Genomic DNA, 11,524 nt, shown 5'->3' on the forward strand with positions numbered 1-11,524 from the left:
ATTTCTTGAATGAAATTAATTTTTTTTCTGTCTTCTGGTGTGTTGTTTGCATATAAACACAATTGATTTTTGTAAATTGATTTTGTAACCTGGACTTTACTGTTTGTGATAATTTTCTACTGGAATCTTTATAAGGTTTTTTGTATGCTATGTCTTCTGTAAATAGTGCTGTTTTACTTCTTATTTCCAATTTGGAGTCCTTTATATACCTTTCTCTTGCCTAATTGCTCTAGCTAGGACTTCAAATAGTGAGGCTGTCTGGACCTGAATGGCATTTTTGAGAAGCTTTGGGTTATTGTTTGAATTTCCTTACTCGTGCTTGGTTTGTTCAGGGTTTTCTGTTTCTTCCTGACCTAGTCTCAAAAGACTGTTTACTTCTAAGAGTTTATCCATTTCATCTAGATGATACATTTTACTGCCATATGGATGATCATAATAATCTCTTATGATCCTCTTTATTTCTCCACTGGGAATACCCCAACTCTTCTCTACATATTTCCCCAAAACATGGGTTGTTCTTCCCTAGAGCCACGGGCCAGGTGGCCAAGTGACATAGCTGTGTGTGTACTGCTGCCTCGTGGGCTTCACCTCAGCTCTAGTCATCTCTTTGCACCCACCCTTTGTTGCGTGAGGCCTATATCTCCTCCTTGTCTCTTCTGGTGCATTCTGCCTGGTTTGAAGAAGCACTCCAGTTTCACTCTATGCCATAGTGACCTTTGGGTACACAGGTTAACCTAGATGATCCTCTGACACCATCTTGGGTCCAGTTAGTCTTGATTGATTGATTGATTGATTGATTGATTGATTGATTGATTGATTGATTGACTGACTGACTGATGAGAACATTTAAGTTTCATGTTAAAAACTTCTGTTTCTGTTTCATAGATTGAGAGCTGGCTTATGTGATCGCTGTGCAGTAACTGAAGAACACATGAGGAAAAAACAGCAAGAATTTGAAAATATCCGGCAGCAAAACCTTAAACTTATCACAGAGCTTAGTGAGTTTCCGCTCTTCATTTACTAAATCTTTAAAGCATAATGTACAGTTGTTGAAACCTCTTAGTAAATAGGTTATAATCAAAGGAATTGTTTACATATATTTTTCCTTATGTATAAATTCAAGTGTCTTTTTCCTCTTTTATAGATTATATCTCAGGCTTATTTTAGTAAGAAATAGGGTACAAAATGTTTGCTCAAATATTGTCCAAATCAGCCTTAATGTATTACCGTAAGGCAAGAAGCAAACTTGCACACATTTGCCTTTTTGTTTTGTCATTATTTCGTGTAATTTAACTTTTTTAAAAACTTAACTACAAAGAAGACATTTTAGTGTTCTACCAGTGTATAACTTTTTAAATTTTCATGATATCCTGTTATATGAGTGTAGTGTTATAGTTTAGTCTTCTTACCCATCTTCTTAGCTACCTTCTCTTAAATTTTTTTCTCTTCTAACACTTCTCTTAACCTTCCATTTTATAACTATCTATATGCTGTCTTCATGACCTTGAAATTACTGCACATTCTTAAACTATCAAGTTAATTTCTTACCCCTCTTCTGAATAATCAAGGAATTTAAAACACTGAAGTAACTCTGATCACTTCTTTTTTACTAACACACTGTTTATGCCCAGTATTTAATTTTTTTGTTTGTTTTGTTAACCTTGCAAATTAGAAATTTTTTTTTTTTAAAGATTTATTTATTTGTGCATACAGAACTGGGGTACAGGCCAGAAGCTCAGGGGCGGCGAGAGGCTTCACCAGAGACAGAGTGGGGAGCAGAACAGGCAGATGGACGAAGTACACTGCTGAGGGCAGCAGCGGGCAGGTCAGGAGAGGTCTGCCGCGCCATGTGGTCACCTCTTGGGCAGGCGGGAATTGAACTCATGCGGAAGCGGCTTTAGATTCTCAGTGCTGTGCTTTAACCCGCTGCGCCACCAGGGAGGGCCAGAAATGTTTTTTAAAAATTAGTCTTATTCAGAGAACTTTAAAAAATTCACCTACAGAGTTGTTATTTTTTTTTGGATTACTTTTTTTTTATATCTCACTTTTCTTTTGGAATTATTATCCTTTCTAAAGTGGATCATTTTAAGTTCCTTTGGAGGGCATTTATTGGTCCTAAACTAGTTTTCATCCAAAAATATTATTTCGCCTTTATTTTTTAAGGCTATTTTACATAATAGTATAATAGTATTTTTTTTTTTTTTTACTAATATTGAGAATTTTTTTCTTAATTCTTGATGTTCTGTAGTTTTAGCACAACTTTCACCGGGGTTTTTTTTGTTTTTTTTTTAAATTCTGCTTTGTATACATTTTAAAACTTATAGAATCATGTCTTTAATCCTATATGAAAAACTGTCAGCTACTAGCTCTACAAATACTGTGTCATCTCTATTTTCTGCGTATTCTGAGACTTCATCATTCTATCCTCTCTGAAGACTTTTTCCTATTTTTAATCCCCTTATTTCTCTCTGCTGTATTCTCAGAATGTCTTCAGATCTCTTTTTCAGAGAGAAACTAATTACTTCAGCAGTTCTAATATTCTGAGTTATTTTATTTTCATAACTAAGTTTTTTATTGCTAAAAATTTTTAGTTTTTTTTTTAAAGATTTATTTATTTTTGCATACAGAACTGGGGTACAGGCCAGAGATGTGGAGGGTGAGAGGATTCACCAGAAATAGAGCGGGGAGAACAGGCAGATAGATGAAGTACACTGCTGAGGGGAGCAGCGGGTGGGTCAGGAGAGGTCTGCCTCGCCATGTGGATCTCCTCCGGGGCAGGCGGGGAATCGAACTCATGCGGAAGTGGCTTGGGGAATTGAACTCATGCGAAAGTGGCTTAAGCTTCTTTGTGCTGTGCTTTAACCCACTGCGCCACCAGGGAGGGCCCCATACAAAGTATCTTTAATTTTTGTAAACCATAGATAGAACAATTGCTTATATTTTGCTAATTTTCTTCACACTTTTTCAAGCTAAAAAAAAATTTTTTTAAGATTTATTTATGCATACAGAACTGGGATACAGGCCAGAGGTGCAGGGGCAGTTAGAGAATTCACCAGAGACAGAGTGGGGAGCAGAACAGGCAAATCAACAGAGTACACTGCTGAGGGGAGCATCGGGCAGGCCAGCAGATGTCTGCCACACCATGTGGATCACCTCTGGGACAGGTGGGGTTCGAACTCATGCTGAAGTGGCTTTAGCTTCTCAGTGCTGTGCTTTAACCCGCTGCACCATCAGGGATGGCCCTCAAACTAAAATTTTAATAGAATTATATACATAAAATCTTCCTCCCTGAAAGCTTGGATAGCTTCTGTTTAATCAAAATACCTATTTCTTATATACAAAAATTCAACTATAATTTGTAAATATTCTATAGTGAGTAGTCCATATTCATATTCTACAGTTGTCCCTTTGAAGGTCTTTTCCAATCAGAGAACACATACTTTTGTCTTTTAATCATAGCTCCTTTTCTTATTTTTATCCCCATGACGTCGACTTGTTGAAGAAATATGGTTATTTTCTTAAAATTTTGTCACTTTCTCGATTTTTCTCATCATTTTCATTATCTTGTTCATTTTTTTCCTATTAAATAGGGATTGTATTAGACTTGATTAGGTCCAAACTAAACATTAGAACAGCAACAATATTTTGTCAAACTTTTTACTTCACTATATCAGGAGATAGATTCTGTCTGGTTTTTTCACTTTTACAGATCGTTGGTTTCCTCACTTGGCTAGAGTGATGGTCAGATTTCTTCTCCATGATGGAGTCATATTTTCCCCATGCACCATTAAGTAGTCTACAGGGGTGATGGACTTTGGGGAGGGTGTATATGACACTATGAAATCTTAAAAACTGAAATTCTCCCTTGATTTTTTTTTAAAGATTTATTTATTTATTCGTATAGAACTGGTGTACAGGCCAGATATGCAAAGGGTGAGAGGATTCACCGGAGACAGAGTGGGGAGCAGAACAGGCAGATAGATGAAGTACACTGCTGAGGGGAGCAGCGGGCGGGTCAGGAGAGGTCTTCCTCACCATGTGGATCTCCTCCAAGGCAGGCGGGAATCAAATTCATGTGGAAGTGGCGTAAGCTTCTTAGTGCTGTGCTTTTAACCTGCTGCACCACAAGGGAGGGCCTCTCCCTTGACTTTTAAAAATGGTTTTAGCATGCATTGGTATGATCCTTACCTGAATCAATTAATTTAGATTATGAAATAATAATTTTCCATTTCTGCTGTTCTTTCTACATTTGTCAACTGACATTATCTTTCATCAATTGGGACTGAGCTATAACTAGCAGTAATTCTCTTTCGCCAATTGGGACTATTAGTTGCCTTGGAATATAGCTCCTCTAGAAAGATATCAATGCTTATATTCTTAAGTATCTTTTACCACCTCCACAGGCAGTGTAGTGACCTCACATCTTATACACACTTACTCAATTAAAAAAAAATATGCCTATGTGTATAAAGTACTAAATGATTAACAAGTTTTTTTTTGGGATACGGTGAATTTTTCTTTGGTAAAGGTTAATTGTACTTACTGTGACTTGATCTCTTAGATACAGTCTTAGTAAAACATAGACATAACCACTTATACTAGATATTAATAAGAATTTTGACTGGCTACAGTAGAATGAGAGCCCAGAATTGGGTTTCTACTTCTCAAATAAGAATGGCTATCCTTAAAATTTATCTGTATTTATTTATGCATATAAGAACTGAGGTGTGGGCCAGACTGTGGATAATGAGAGGATTCACCAGAGACGGAGTAGGGAGCAAAACAGACAAACTTACGAAATACACTGTTGAGGGGAGCAGTGGGTGAGACAGGAGAGGTCTGCTGTGTGAGTCAGCTCTCTGACCCTGGGATCAAACTTTTGCCCTGCGATAGCATCATAGCACTTGAGACTTTAATCCCTGCACCACCATAGAGGCCCTGAAATGCTTTCTTATCATCAGTATGAATAGGTTGACTAGACTGTCCAATACATGAGGCTTGCTTTCTTTTTTGCCCACAAGCATTACATAAAATCATTAGTTAATCAGTTAAATAGAACTGGCACAACATGAGATGTAGTAATCATGACCTAGTGCGAAATCATTTTTGCATAGTAACATTAACTTGAGTAACAATATGACTTAGAATATCTGATGTTTCATAGTTGTTAAACTATTGGAAAAGCTGATGTACTCATTAATATAATATGTACCTTTTTCACAATTATATTTAAGTGAATGAAAAGAATACTCTACAAGAAGAAAATAAAAAGCTTTCTGAACAGCTGCAGCAGAAAATTGAGTAAGTATTTTTTTCCTAAACTGAAGCAGAAATTGAATGTTTTCTCCTAACTTGTTTCTTCATTGGACAGTTATGTTCACGATAGATATATTTAGAATTGTTGATTTCAGTTTTCCATTATATGGCATGTAAAGAAACAAAATGAGGGGACAGATAAAACCAAGCCCTAGAAATCTGACTGTAGAATTAATTGAGGCTAACAGAGGGAAAGGAGCAGGTAGGGGAATAAAATAGGATAGGGCCCAGTAGACTTGGGCTGGGGATGTTGGCTGCCTTGGTAGGGGATGTGGAGTGTCATCATACACCCTGATATGTGAGCCTATACCTCTAAATGATATACAGCATTGTAAGCCAGCTTGCCTGCATTTTTTTTTTTTAGAGATTTATTTATTTATTCATACAGAACTGGGGTACAGGCCAGAGATGTGGAGGGTGAGAGGGTTCACCAGAGACAGAGTGGGGAGCAGAACAGGCAGATAGACGAAGTACACTGCTGAGGGGAGCAGCGGGCGGGTCAGGAGAGGTCTGCCACGCCATGTGGTCACCTCCGGGGCAGGCGGGGATTGAACTCATGCGGAAGTGGCTTAAGCTTCTTAATTCTGTGCTTTAACCCGCTGCGCCACCAGGGAGGGCCTGCCTGCATTTTTTTAAAAAAAGATTTTTTATTTTTAATGTATGCATACAAGAACTGGGATGTAGACCAGGGAGGCTCAGCTTTACCTCCATTTTTAAAAAATTAAGTAAAAATTATGAAGGGTTTTGCAGTACAAAGAATAAAGAAAATCACTGAGATTCATTATCAGGTGTTTTCCTGAGAGATGTATAATAATACATTTCTCAGAACAGCTATTTCATGGCAGTTTTTTTTCTTAATTTGTCTTATTCTAATTACTTTATTAATAAGCTTTTATGACTTTCAAAGAGATCAGTGTTCTAATTTACTACTTTGTATTTTAGGGATTCCTCTTCCTCCACCTTTTGAACATTATGTTGAAGTGAAACTTATGGTTGTAACTCCTTCTTTAATTTATAGTTTACTGGAAGTGCTAAGTTTTATAGAAAAGAGGGGGGGAAACGCTAAATGTTAAAAATGATTTTAGAATCTTTATGAAGGGTGAACCTGAATCCTTATAGGTCTTTGGAGGGTTAGGAGAGGAAACAACTGAAACTGTTTTCACAGGATCTGAGGGAAGGCTGATGAGTAAAGCAGACAACCAAAAATATTTACTTTTAAGGCCATTAAAAGGAGAAATGAAAGGACCGCTGTGTGTAATTGATTTAATTAAATACTGGTGTGAACTTAACCTTGCTCTGAAAAGCAGAGATGGTGATTTCTTTAAAAAAAGAAAAAAACTTGTTAAAGTCTTGGGTGTTTTGCTTTGTTCCATTTTCCTATGACAAAGGAGGATAAAGTCGGCACTTATTTACCTAGTTTGACCACTGTACATTAGAGCTAATGGCTTGTTTGGTTTGTTGTTTTTCACACTTTTGTGTTCCAAGCTACTTCTACATTGACTTTGCCAGGAAATCAATTTTTTCTAGTGACTCATTCATGTTGCAGGTTGAATTTTTATGACTAATAGGCAGATAGACTGTGACGTGATTAGTTAAAGCAAGGTCAGGTAGATTTCACACTTCATTAATTTATAAGCTTTTCTCACATGACTTTAACATACTCTGTTTTTCCAGAATAAGACAGTAGAGATTAAAATTTAGATACTAGCTCTAAAAATTTTCCTTAGTTTAGAATACAGGATTATAGACCACAGTATTATTGAGATGAGTCAGGAAGTTAAGATATAAATCTATGTTAGGAAAAATTAATCTTTGCCCTCTTTTTGTTAAAATCTCTGCTGGTTATAATTTAGAATATTTTATGTTGTTTGTTTAAAAGTAGTATTACAAGTTGATAGACTGTCACATAAAGCCTAAATGCCTGACAGATTGATAAGAATTGGTTCACAGATAACATCACTTGTGGTTTGATATGGGAAAGTTAATCAAGCTAAAGTTAGTCAACTTTGTTTTACTCAATAACCACATTTTAATCTAAAACAAATCTTTAGGTGTCACTGGTCCTTAATTGTGCTAGGCAAGAACATGTACCTAGATCTTACAAGTTGTTTTTTTTTCTAGTGGAATCTGGGAATCTCGTATTCATTCAGCAGAAGTTCTTTGAGTACCTACATTGTACTGACTCTTGTGATATATCAATGAACCAAAGATTTTTATCCTCTTAGAGTTTGCATTCTAATAAGTGATCAATAGATAGATTATGCCATTGATAAAGTTCATAGATCAGACCAACACAGGACAGGAGTACTAGGATGTTGAAAACAGGTTGCAAGTTGTTTTTTTGTTGTTGTTGTTGTTATGTATACCAGAAACTGGGGTATAGGCCAGAGGTACAGCAGTGAGAAGATTTATCAGAGACAGAGTAGGGAGCAGAATAAACAGGTTATAAACCTAGTGAAATACACAGCTAAGAGGAACAGCAGGTGAGACAGAAGAGGTCTGCTGTGCCAGGTGGGTCAGCTCTCTGGCCAGGGATAGAACTCACACATCAGTGACTAGTGATAGCTTGACATTGCTGAGACTTTAACCCCTGCACCACCAGTGAGGCCCCGAGTTGCATTCTTCAATAGTGTTCTCAAGACAGACCTTGGTAAGAAAGTGAAGCTCTAGCACAGACTCAAAAGAATGTGACATGTTCTGTAGAGATGAGTGTTATAATCAGATGGACAGCCTAAGAAAAATAGTAGAAGTTGCCCAATGTTTTTGAGAAAACTCAAAGCGGTGAGTATAACTCAAGTAGAGTATAATGTAAGATACACTGATGCTAGATGTTCACATTACTTTCATGCTCTAAGTGCTCCAAAACCTATTTACTCATTTCTTCCTGCATTTTCAGTTATATGCACACTTAATCAGCACCATCCTTCATGCAGTTTTCATTGCCTTTCTCCAACACAAGCACACAGCATATGGCCTTTACTCAGACTGGGTCCTCTGCTGATTTTCTTTGCCATTTGAAATTGTTTTAATTCAAGTGTCACCAACTACCTTTTCAAGTGTCACCAATTACCTTTTGTACTTCGCTTCCCACAAAAATATTCCATGTTGATACTCTGTATAATCAATTGAGTATTTCTCTGATCCTTATGTTTAGATTTGTAGCATTAGATGCAAAATTTTCTTAGTTACCTCCCTATGTTCTGTTATAGTTCCTCATATAGTAAATGTTCAAATAAATACATAAGCAAATTTGCTGAGTTAACATTCTTTCAACTGTCTTTTTTTTTTTTTTTTTCCCTAGGAATGGTCTACAGCATCAAGCAACTGAGCTTGACTCAGAGGAAAATGTTATTTCAGGTTCACCAATAACAGCCTTCTCATTTTCTGGTACTAACCGGCTACGAAGAAAAGAGAATCTCCATGTTCCATATGTAGAACAAACACATACTAAGCTGGAGCGCACTGTGTGTGCAAATGGTAAGGATTGGGGGTTTTGTATTTTAGTTATTTAGTGTAAAAAGTTTTCATCAATTGTAAGGTTTTTTTGTTAGTCAATCTAGTGGAAGGAAGATAGTCGTTCAGGCTAGTTGTGTCACACCTCTAAAGTTTGATTCCTTTAGTAAAATGAGACATTTTCTGCCTATATTATGTATAGACATACACTGCTTACATACTGTGTAAATGCTTAGCATTTTACAACTGTAGTAAATGCTTTCTTTTTATGGAAAAAATATTCTCATTTTTCTCTTTCTGAATGGAAGAAAAAGAAAGAAAAAAGAACTTAGCATTAGTTCCCATCTGCTACTTGTGCCAACTAAGACTGAGTGACTTGAATGCATTATTAATCTCCATTAATTCTCAGGAGGTGTGTGAAATAACTATTAGCACCTTTATTTTATAGCTGGAGAATCACTCACTCAGGGTAATCTGTTAAGTAAGCAAGTGAGTCAGAATTCAATATAGATCTTCATGGCTCTAAATTTTTCCATTTCCTAGGTCTTGCCCATTTCTACTTATACTTTGGACCTGACTTTATTGGCTATTTTTGTTATAATTTGTAACAACTGGTTGTAATCAAGAGATAATTTTATAATATGTCTACTTTGTCACTTACTGTCATGTAAGTGACAGTAATTCTAATTCTAGCCCAGATTTCCATCTCTGCTAAATGCTTTGAAACTCCCTTTTTATGAAGCCCTGAAACTCCCTTTTTATGGAGCACTGACACAGAACAGTGCTTATTTCTTTTAATATTAATAAAATTAAATAATAAAGTCTGAAATTTTTGACCTACGCTATGTATAAGGAAAGTATTTGGATGGAGGCGGTGCACATAGACCTGGAAGTATTTTTATAGTGCAAATAAATTGTTGACACTAGGTATGCCTTTAAAAAGTAAATAAATTGTAGTCTTTGATATTGGAAAACTGGCTTAATATTTCTCCATTTTAGATAAGGTTGCATCACCCTCTAGTGGAAAACAAAAGAACTGTTAAAAATAATATAATTAAACTAAAATGTAAGATCATGAATTGAGTGTACATTTATTCGCCTTTTGGTCTGTTCTCAGAAAGAATATGAATCCTTATATATAAGCATCTACATAATTTATATCATTTTTGAATCCATTGTAAAAAATATCCATGAAACAAATCATAGCTATTTTCTTCATTAGGAAAGTCTTCTTTTGTATCTAGTACAAATGCTTTATTTCTTCATTGTATGAAATTACATAAGTCTATTTTAATCTTATTGCAATCATTTTTCTTAAATCTGAAGTTTTAATTTTAAAATTTAACTTTGAGTCATGCAAATTATTTTAAGAACAATGTAATGATTGATTAGTCTTTTCTCTATCTACCCTTGCTTATTTCTTTTAAAACACCATGGCTTTTAATATTTTCATTTGGCTTTTAAAATTATTTTAATTCTTTCACAGAGTACTTTGTCCTTCTTTTAGTTTTCTTTTAGTTAAATCCTTAAACAAAAAGATTGTGGAGGTATATGATACAGTATTCATTTTAAATTAGCCTACAGATTTGCAACAAATATACAAGGAAAGGAAATATTAAAATATTATGACGCTGGGAGACCTCAGAGACTAAGACTTTAGAAGACTCAAGGGAATTGTTCTAGTCATTTCTATGTCCTGATACTCACTTTGTATCTTAGTGAAATTAAGGAAACAAATCTTATTAGAATATGAGAATTATATCAATAAGACAAACTTATATTGGCTTATCAAAGTAATATTTTTGTAATCTTTTTCATCTTGTTTATTTATACATAATCTTTCCTGTTTTCCTTTAGAATTGAAAAAAGTTCCAAAGTCTTCAACTCAACAACATAACCCAAATGAAAAGGAAATTTTGGTGGCTGACACTTGTGATCAAAGTCAATCTCCAGTGGCTAGTAAGCAAGATGATGTTATTACAAATTTAAAATTTGGCATTATTGGTGGCCAAAGGTCTGAAATAGACAATATTCAAAAACATTTTTCTTAAAGTTTTATTTGTATTACTAGTTATTTAGCAGTCTTTTTCATATTAGAAAGTAACGTCACCCCATTATAAATTACTATCTCTTACATATTAATACTGATTCCTAATAATTTTGAGAGAACAGAACTTCTTGTGGTTTACTCATTCATTCAACAAACATCTGAGTGAATATTCAGAAACCAAAACCTTTAACTTTGTGAAGCTTACAATCTAGTTGGGGGTGGGGGGGAATGAGTTCTCGGGAAAGGGCATCCTGGGATAGAGGAGTCAGTTGGAACAAAGGCTTTGAGGTGAGAATGCTCTTTGGTTGATTTGAGAAACACCAAGCAGTTGTGTGTGATTGAGGTCGAGAATGAAGAGATTGGCTTAGACAACTTTTAGAGTTGGTAAATAATGAGATGGAAGAGACTGGGAGCAGGAGGTTTCCAGGTAGGAGTTTGCTTTTTGAAAATATTCTGTTTGAGATTATGAACATTCAAGTAAAGATTCTGGATGAGTAGCTGGATGTGAATTTATAAAAGAGACATAGAGTCCCTCCTTGGTGGCGCAGCGGGTTAAAGCACAGCACTGAGAAGCTAAAGCCACTTCCGCATGAGTTCGATTCCCGCCTGCTCCGGAAGAGACCACATGGCGTGGCAGACCTCTCCTGACCCGCCCGCTGCTCCCCTCAGCAGTGTACTTCGTCAATCTGCCTGTTCTGCTCCCCA

The 11,524-nt window shown here is 35.8% G+C and overlaps 1 protein-coding gene across 1 annotated transcript in view; it reads left to right on the forward strand.

Moving 5' to 3' along the window:
* RBBP8 (retinoblastoma binding protein 8) overlaps positions 1-11,524 on the forward strand; it is a 50,214-nt gene that overhangs the window by 18,082 nt on the left and 20,608 nt on the right. Inside the window, exons 4-7 of the mRNA XM_004683986.2 lie at positions 886-998; positions 5,235-5,301; positions 8,618-8,793; positions 10,627-10,728. Of these exons, the coding sequence (XP_004684043.1) occupies positions 886-998; positions 5,235-5,301; positions 8,618-8,793; positions 10,627-10,728 (458 nt within the window). The remainder of the gene's footprint in view (positions 1-885; positions 999-5,234; positions 5,302-8,617; positions 8,794-10,626; positions 10,729-11,524) is intronic.

Source organism: Condylura cristata, unplaced genomic scaffold, assembly GCF_000260355.1.
Source record: "Condylura cristata isolate star-nosed mole 26May11 unplaced genomic scaffold, ConCri1.0 scaffold00016, whole genome shotgun sequence".
In the NCBI taxonomy this organism is placed as follows: Eukaryota; Metazoa; Chordata; class Mammalia; order Eulipotyphla; family Talpidae; genus Condylura; species Condylura cristata.